The 9850-nt window shown below is 37.3% G+C and overlaps 1 protein-coding gene across 1 annotated transcript in view; it reads left to right on the top strand.

Annotated features, from left to right (window-relative positions):
- Katnbl1 (katanin regulatory subunit B1 like 1) overlaps positions 1 to 9850 on the top strand; it is a 35255-nt gene that overhangs the window by 17838 nt on the left and 7567 nt on the right. The window contains exons 2-3 of the mRNA XM_021152650.2: positions 8017 to 8132; positions 8628 to 8668. Of these exons, the coding sequence (XP_021008309.1) occupies positions 8031 to 8132; positions 8628 to 8668 (143 nt within the window). The 5' untranslated portion in view covers positions 8017 to 8030. The remainder of the gene's footprint in view (positions 1 to 8016; positions 8133 to 8627; positions 8669 to 9850) is intronic.

Genomic DNA, 9850 nt, shown 5'->3' on the forward strand with positions numbered 1-9850 from the left:
CTTTAGCTCCTTGGGTACTTTCTCTAGCTTCTCCATTGGGAGCCCTGTGATACATCCAATAGCTGACTGTGAACATCCACTCCTGTGTTTGCTAGGCACATTTTCTTTATTCATTCACTAATAAATAGATTATTTCCATTTCCTGGCTATTGTGAATAGTGCTACAGTAAACAGAGAGAAGTAGAGTTTTCCATGGCAAACTGAACTGTTTCTTTTGGATAAGTACCCACTAGTGGGACTGCAGAATCATCTGAGCGTTTTTGATTATTTTGAAGAATTTTTGTACTTTTTTTTATAATGATTATGCAATATACATTCCCATCATTGGTGTGCAACGATCTCTTTTCTTTTGTAAAATTTTTATGTATTTATTTAGTGTGTGTGTGTGTGTGTGTGTGTGTGTGTGTGTAGGAGGTTGGGGTTGAGTGCATGTGTGTCCTAGTCAGAGGACAACTCTTGAGGGATTGGTTCTTTCCTAACTTCACATGGATTCTGAGGCTATATCATGGAGGTAGGTCATCAGGTTTGTGTAGCAAGATCCTTACTACTTAGCTATCTCACCGCTCCAGGGGTTCCCTTTTCTATATATCCTTGCTAGTACTTGTTTTCTGTACTTTCTGATAATAGGTATTCCTAATGAAAGAGAGTAATAATCCAGTATGATTTGATTTGCATTTCCCTGATGATTAGTGATGTTAGCTAACACTTTAATCCTCCTGTTGACTGTAGGTCAGTTTAGGTTATGTTAGCTTGCCAGTGCTGTGACAGAATGAATACCTGAGAAAACCACCTGAAAAGAGCAGAAGTTGACTTTGGCTCACTTTCAGAGGTGGTAGGTCATGATTACTTGACTCCAGTGCTGTGGTCCCGTTGCAAGACAGGAAATTTTGGTCTGCAGAGCCTTGGAGAGCAAAGCTGTTTATTTCACTGTGACCAAGAAGAAAGAAGACAGGGGAGTGACCAGGGGCTAAGAGATAAGTATGCTGTCAGTGACCTACTTCCTCCAGACTCCACAGTAGGCCCTATCTTCTTCAACACAGAAGACTTTCAGGGACATTCTAGGTCCAAAGTGCAGTAAGATTCAGAGCCCAATCTTAATTGAGCTGCTTGATTTTCTTTTCTTTTTTTCTTTTTTTTTTTTTTTTTTTTTTTTTTTTTTTTTTTTTTTTTTTTTTTTTTTTTTTTTTTTTGGTTTTTTGAGACAGGGTTTCTCTGTGTATCCCTGGCTGTCCTGGAACTCACTTTGTAGACCAGGCTGGCCTCGAACTTAGAAATCTGCCTGCGCCTCTGCCTCCCAAGTGCTGGGATTAAAGGCATGCACCACCACTGCCCAGCTTTGATTTTTTTTTTTTTTTTTTTTTATTTATTTATTTTATGTATATGAGTACACTGTGGCTGTCTTCAGACACACCAGAAGAGGGCATCAGATCCCTTTACAGACAGTTGTAAGCCACCATGTGGTTGCTGGGAATTGAACTCAGGACCTCTGGAAGAGCAGTCAGTCCTCTTAACTGCTGAGCCATCTCTTCAGCCTAAAGATTTATTTTTATTTATTATATGTAAGTACAATGTGGCTGTCTTCAGACACCCCAGAAGAGGGCACCAGAATGGTTGTGAGCCACCATGTGGTTGCTGGGATTTGAACACAGTACCTTTGGAAGAACAGTCAATGCTCTTAACCACTGAGCCATCTCTCCAGCTCGCTGATTTTCTTTTTTTTTTTCTTTTTTTCTTTTTCTTTTTACTATTGTATTTTTGGAGTTCCTTATTATTCTGAATATTAGCTCCTCATCAGATTATATAATTAGCAAATATTTTCTCCTATTCTTTAGGTTGCCTCTCTAATGAATGCTTCTTTTGTGCAAAAACTTTTTGATTTGATGTGATCTTATTTGTCTTTTTTGTTCTTTCATTTTGGGGTGAGGATTAATAGAACTTTTATATTAGTCAGGGTTCTCTAAGTGAACAGCACTGGTAGAATGAATACACAGGACTCATTTGAGTGACTTACAGGCTGTGATCTGAGTAATCCAACTACAAGTGTCTCTAAAGGGAAAGGCAAAGGATCCTGTCATTGTGCCGTCCAGTCCCAATCTGGTGCTCTAGTCTTGGAGGCTGCCATCTTCAGTCTCTTGGAATCCCTAAGAAGTAAGTTCTAATATTGAATGTCTCAAGAACAGGATAGAAGAACTTGCCAGTGAAGGTCAGGGCAAGCAGGCAAAAAGCAAAAGTTACCTTCTATGTCCTTTTATGCCACCTGAAAGTATGGCTTACATTTAGTGTGAGTCTTCATCCATTGATCCAATCAAGAAAATCTCTCAAAAAGCATGTCCAGTTGCTTGGGTTTTAATTGATTACAAATGTAGTCAACTTGATAACCAAGATTAAGCATCTGTTTTCTATACTGTTGTAATAGGCTTTTGTTGTTGTTATTTTTAAAATTGTTAAGATTTGTGGATGTAGAGGTTCAGACTCCGTGCCCTGTGCATGCTTAGCAAGCCCAGTACCATTGAAGTACACCCTCTAATGCCCTGTGCTTTAAAAGGCCAATTTTTAGAAATTGTACTTTTCAGGACATTTTCTGGAAGTGATTTGGTTTTGTTTGTTTGTGAGTCTCTGTGTACAAATGGACTCTTCTGCCTCTGACTCAGAGTACTGGGATTCTATGACAAGGTGACCAAGTGGATAAGGCATTGCATTACTGAACTTATTTCTTGTTTACGTATTTTATAGGGCAGTGATTTTTTTTTTTTAAGCTCCAATTAAAATGTATTTAAGAGGGAGGAGGTAAGGAGGAAAGATAGTAGCTAAAAACTGTTCTGATCCTCATGGTTTTAGGAGATAGCTGTGTGTGGAAGGAATTCTTGTGTAAGGAGAAGCGTGTCTTTCTCAACAGCTTGTTTTGTTTTGGTAGAGAAATTGCCTAGTTGGATTAGAGGGTTAAGTACAACGTGAATAGTCAATGTAGTATATGAATGTAGAGGGAAAGCTAGCTTGGTCTTGAACTGTCCAGGCATGTTTCATTCCTGTGTAATGAGTTTCCCTTGTTGTGAGAAGGCAGGGAGTATCTGAACACTTTGAGCTGTTTAATCTCTTAGTTTGGCAGCCATTATAAGAGTATATGAATAGATCCCTTTTTATCTTTGAGGTAGAAGACAGCTACTGTATAAAGAGAAATCATCCTGTGAGCTTCATTATTATGCTGTTGTTTTTCTCAATAGAGCTACTCATTGAAAGCATTGTGATATTGTAAGAAAATGCATGCTATATCTGATGTTTAGAAGTTGTAGTAATGTTAGAATAGCTGTCCCTTCTCTGCTTTTATTCTCTTAGGGTCCTGCTTATGTTCTTTGCTTATTAAGAGTTGTTTTTTTTTTTTTTAATGAATCTTCTTCAACCATTTCAGATTCTTCTCTTTTTGTATCTTATCAAATAGAACTTCAAAAACACAGAGAACTTGAAACTAGTTTCAGTAGCATTCCTAAGTGCTTCTGGGGGAAAAGGACAATTCTATATTATGGTTCTAGAAAGGTGCTATTAAATGCATGAGACATGGGTAAAAAGCAGTGTATAGCTTACAAAACCTTTACAATAAGTCTTTGTCTTACAATTTTAATAATTCCCTTTATAAAGCCTTATTGTGATATAAAATATACACCATGAAACTTTTAAATGTGCAATTTACTGATTGTAAGGACAGACTAGAACATTCTCCAGTTCCAGTAGATCTTCAGAGCATTTATTTCTGTCACTGGAAAAACTTTGTGCCCCTGTGTAATAACTTCCATTCCTACTCCAACTTGAGAAGCAACAAACAATTGGTTTTCTGGCTATGTATTTTATTTCCTATAAGTGGGATTTTGTCACAGGTTGTACCGCGGTCTCTTACTTACAGGACTACTGCTCGTGTGTGTACTGAATTATGAGTGCTTAGTTCCTTTTGCTCTGAGTAGTGCTCTACATAGATGTGCCACGTTTTATTTGTTAGCAGGGTGATAAACATTCACCAGTGTTGATGTCTCTTGGCTATGCTCAATATTTGCGTACAAACTTTTGTGTCAATATGTTTTCTTCCCCTTCAGTATATATGTAGGAGTGGAATTTAACTTTAAGAAACTGCCAGGGCCTGGAGATTTCTCCCTGGGAGAGCACTTGCCTTGCATACATGTCACCCTAGATATTCATCCCCAATACTGAGAATGGGAGGGAGACTGTGTCATGTTATTTTATATGATGCTTGACAGTCCTTGGTTCTCCATATCTTTCTCAGCACTTATTTTTGTCTTCATTGTATAGCTATCTAGTGAGTGTAAAATAGTATTTCATGTAGTTTTGATTTTGGTTTTCTAATGGTTAATGTCTTTCATTTTTTAAAAAAATGCTACATGTGTGGTTGGGATTTAGCTCCTCGAACATTTACCCATTTCCTTAGGGTAAAAATATTCAGAATCTCTTCTGCTTGACTTTTGAGATACACAGTACATAATTGTTACCTACGGTCACTCTGCTATCCCAGAACTTCGTATCGCATATCNACCTACAACTTAGAGCCTATTGATCAGCCCAGGTCTTCCTTCTGCTCTCAGCCCCTGTAAGATCAGCTTCAGTAGATTCCACATAGGAAATTATAAGTTACTTGTCCTTTTGTCTCTGGTTTATTTCACTTACAAAATCTCTGTTTCTAGACAGGTGGCATAAGTTGTAAGACTTCATCCTCTGTTATAGCTGTATGCCATTTCTTTCTGATTTTTTGACAGCTACCCCCTTTCACTTAATGGATACCCAGTATTTGCTTTATTAATTTATTGGTTTTTTTGAGACAGGATTTCTCTATTAATCCTGGAACTTACTTTGTAGACCAGGCTGGCCTCAAACTCAGAGATCTGCCTGCTTCTGAGTCTTGAGTGCTGTGATTAAAGATACCTGCCACCACGCCCTGCCCAGTTTTTATTTTAAGCCCATTCCATTTTTGCGAATCCTTTTTTTCTAAGCTTTCTAACCTGTTCCAGTATATATTGGAAAATTCCTTCCCATCTCTCGCATTAGAATTTATCTATCTTGTGTTATTGTTTTTCAGTATTGCTATTAGAAAGGAATTTTTTTTAACTGTGAATGATTACTACGCTCACATTTTACTAAATAGGATGTTGTAAATTTCCTGAATTTGGGGGGGAAGGGGGTGTTTTGCTTTGTTATTATGAGGCAGGGTCTCTCTGAAACTATGTAAACTAAGCTGGTCTCTAACTCACAGAGATCTCCTGCTTCTGCTTTTCAATGTGCTGGGATTAAAAGTGTATGCCACCACACCTGGTCATATTACCTTCTCTAGTTTTTCATAATTCTCTGAATTTGAAGGTGTTATACCTTCCGCATCTGCTTTTCCTTCATTATGGTGTGTACTGGCTAGTTTCATGTCAACTTAACACAGGCTGGAGTTATCACAGAGAAAGGAGCTTCAGTTGAGGAAATGCCTCCATAAGATCCAACTGTAAGGCATTTTCTCAATTAGTGATCAAGGGGGAAAGGCCCCTTGTGGACCATCTCTGAGCTGGTAGGTAGTCTTAGGGTTCTTTAAGAGAGGAGGTTGAGCAAGCCAGGGGAAGCAAGCCAGCAAGGAACATCCCTCCATGGCCTCTGCATCAACTCCTGCTTTTTGATCTGCTTGAGTTCCAGTCCCGACTTCCTTGATGATGAACAGCAGTATGGAAGTGAAAGCTGAATAAACCCTTTCCTCCCTAACTTGCTTCTTGGTCATGATGTTGGTGCAGGGATAAAAACCCTGACTAAGACATGGCCACTCAGATGGAGCCCTTTTCTCTAGGAATTTGTGTTCTTCAGTTCTGTATAGTTTTCTTAAATCTTCTCATTGGTTTCTAATTAGTCTCTATTCTTCCTTGTACTTCCCTTTTGTTTGAATGTTGGTTCCTCTAAACCTGTCTTCTGATTCTTTTTATCATTTGCTTGTATGTTCTGGAAGATACCCTCAGATTTGTCATTCAACTTCTGTGGAGGCTTAGTTTTGTTTGCTTTTTTGTTGTTGTTTCATTTTGTTTTTAAGTTTTTATTGTGTGCGTGTTTTTTGCCTGCATGTGTGTCTGTGCACCATGCCCATTAAGGCCAGAAGAGGATGTCAGATTCCTTGTAACTGGAATTGCCGACTATGTGAGCTACTGTGTGGATGCTGGAAATTGAACCCGGGTCATCTAGGAGGAGCTGCCAGTGCTCTTAAGTGCTGAGCCATTTCTACATTCCCATCTATTGGGGTTATTTTGTTGTTGTTGTTGTTTGGATTTTGGTCTTAATATCGCTTGTTTATGATTTCTAACAATGGTTTTATTGCTTTTTTTAATTTTGAGACTAGGTCTCACTTTATATCTCTGATTGGCATTAAACCTAAAGAGATCTTGTCTGTTTCTGCTCTCAAATGCAGGATTACAGACATAAGCTGCCACAACTCACTCTGTGTGTGTTTGTCTGTATCTGTGTGTAGTTTTGTTAGCTTTGGCAGATGAGCACCACTTTAAACAACATACAGGAACTTCTTTAGCCACTTTGATGATCATTGTATCTGTATTTTGTTTTGTTTTGTTTTGTTTTTCGAGACAGAGTTTCTCTGTATAGCCCTAGCTGTCCTGGAACTCACTCTGTAGACCCGGCTGGCCTCAAACTCAGAAATTTGCCTGCCTCTGCTTCCCAAGTGTTGGGATTAAAGGCGTGTGCCACCAATGCCTGGCTGTATCTGTATTTTTAAAGGGATGTATGTGTATGTGTGCCCACAGGTTTGTGTATATGTATGATTTACTGTAGAGCTGGTCAAAGTTCCCAAAGAAACATCTTGTGAACTCCCCTTGAAGTATATGGGCTTGATTGCAAGCCTTCATAAGTCAAGTGGAAGAAAGACGATAAAGGGATTTGAAATTTAATGTATAAAACTTGGGTTTACATTTTTTGTAGAATAAAATTGTAGTCCTGGCACGTGAATAAGAGCACTGACTGCTCTTCAGGAGGTTCTGAGTTCAATTCCTAGCAACCACATGGTGGCTCACAACCATCTGTAATGGGATCAGAAGCCCTCTTCTGGTATGTCTGAAGACAGTGACAGTATGCTCACATACATAAAATAAATGAAAAATAAAATCTTTTTTTAAAAAAGAATTTTATTATGTATGTTAAATTAAAATACAGAATTTCATGTGTGGTATATTGAAAAGACCTACCAAGTTAATTACCACTTTGGCTTTGCAGCTTCTAAATTGTTGCTCTTATCTCTTCTTTTTCTCCATAATGGTAATATTATGCCTTTAAAAATCTCTTCTTTTTTCATTTTGACGATGTTTCAGAAGGACAGAAGTAATTAGATGTGTTTAGTTTATTGTCCTTTTTTGAGACAGGGTCTCTCTGTGTAGTGCTGGCTATCCTAGAACTTGGCCGGCCTTGAACTCAAAAAGCCACCTGTTTCTGCCTCCTGAGTGCTAGGATTAAAAGCATGCACCACCACTGCCTAGCTAGTCTGCTGTCTTGTATTCTATCTTTCTTTTTGTAAAGTAAAGCTTATATTGTGGAACCCCTTTGATCTAGAGTCTGTGTTTTTTTTCTTGCCTTGTTTCTCACTCTACAGCAGAACAGCCTCCAGACTAGGCTTTAGCCGATGAGAAGTTGAAGAGCCTTTATGTTCTGGGATACTATATGTTGTGCTTTTTCTGTGTTTCAGGTTTTAGAAATATTTAAAACAAGGTTTATATTTGTATTTCTAGAGTTTAGCAGGCAATGGCAAAGTTGGAACATTGAGTTTCACGTCAACCTGTACTACTGTCTCAGGAAAACAATAATCTGTATATTACAGATTTGTTACACACAAACACACGCACACACACAAATACATGAAGTATGTCTTTTTTTATTTTTACTGTTAAGCCTCATTTGCACAGCATAGAGATGTTAATATATGTTCATATACATGCTATGAAAGATTGGACTCTGACTTTTTAAATTTTCTATTATTTTTATTTTGTTTAGGCACTTAAGAGATTATGGCATTTGATACTCACCATGTTAAAAAACGGAACTTCTCTAATAGTATTGATCTTCCTAAAAAGAGGATCTCTAACTTCACCAGTAAGAACATGAAGGAGGTAAGTATGGGAGTTTAAGCCATCAGATCTGTTTAATTTCGTAGGTTAGATAGAATTAATGAAGCATACCTATTATTATATTCCTAAGGTTATAAGAAAATTTTGGCAAATATACTGTTTCTATAAACTGTGATATAAATGTTTTAGATGACAAGGAACTCAGAGATGCATTTTGTTCATTCAAAGGTTGATTAACAATGAAATCTTTTTTTTTTTTTTGAACCACATTAAACTCAAACTGACTTATTATAAGCACCCTTTAAGTTCAATATATGACTGGTATTGTTTAAAAAAAGAAAGATAATATGTTACTTTGACAAACATACGAAAATACAATTTTGTGCCTAGTGGTTGAAAACATGGTATTAACACAAAGAAACCATTGGCCCTATTATTACCTATTGAGTTTTAAACTGCATTGTTAACATCAGTCATAAAGTTTGCATAACTCTATTAAAAAACTGAATATGATTCACTGTTTTCTTTGGTTTTCAGGTTAAGAGATCTCCAAAACAGTTGGCTGCTTACATAAGTAGGTAAGAGCTTCTTTAACATTTGTAGGAAGAATTGAAAGTAGACGTGAAGACATAAAACAAGTAAATGCTCTTTTTTATTATAATTACAGTTAACTTGTTATCCAGCAGTTCCTCTGTGCTGGGCTCTGTACTAATGCATCAGCATTATCTATTCCTTACATAGATGCCATTATTCCTAAACAGTGACAAGAATACTAATAGTCAGAGGAAATATGTGATTTGCTCAGGATCAAATAGCCAGACAGCTGTCAAAATGGCCTGTACTCTAAGAGCAGCTTTCTAAACCATGGGTATCCACAGTATGACCTGGGGTCCCTGGAGCCCAACAGGGAGGGTTTGAAGTCCTTGCTCATCTTGTCCATTTTTACTCTTTTACAAGTGTACAGTATGAGCTGTTCAGAAATAGCATAATATTAAATAACAACAGACAGACAGAAATAAGAATACAGCTGTCTTCTGTTAAACTGAGAGCTAGAAATTGGTACAAATGTGAAACAGCTATTTCTGTAGTCTTTCTGTTCAGAAAAAATGTGCTCCTTTTGGTAAAATATTCTATGACAGTATGTTTCTTAGCTTCCCAGTACCATGACTTTTTATAAGGAGGAAACATTCTGGGGGCCATTGTGGTAGTGCATGCCTCGATTCCTAGCACTTGGGAAGCAGAGACCGCAGAATTGTGAATGCAGGTTCAGCCTGAGCCACAGGGTGAGAGACCCAGTTTCAGGAAAAACATTTCTTTTGGTTCACGGTCTCAGAACTGTAGTCTCTGACTTGTGGCCTTTGGGTCTGTGATTGTGCTGAAAGAAAACTGCTTCTCTATGATGGTAAGGAAGCACAAAGTAAAAACAATAATAATCCCAGAGCTTCTGGTAACTTGTACTCTATAAGATTTTGTTTGTTGTATTCTTTCATACACAAAATTAAATGTGTTACAGCTTAAAATAAATTTAAAATTTTTCACTTACTAGAAAATGTGTTAGTTGTTTAGAAAAAAGCTTAGATGTCTGAAAAGTGTTCTATTTTTCTGTTTCCATGGCCTTTAATATTTTATTTTAAAACAGAAGCTATTATGTCCTTTTGTTTTCTTTTTTTTAATTTTTAATATTTTTATTACATATTTTCCTCAATTACATTTCCAATGCTATCCCAAAAGTCCCCCATAGCGCCCCCCACTTCCCTACC

The sequence above is a fragment of the Mus caroli genome, chromosome 2, assembly GCF_900094665.2.
Source record: "Mus caroli chromosome 2, CAROLI_EIJ_v1.1, whole genome shotgun sequence".
Lineage (NCBI taxonomy): Eukaryota > Metazoa > Chordata > Mammalia > Rodentia > Muridae > Mus > Mus caroli.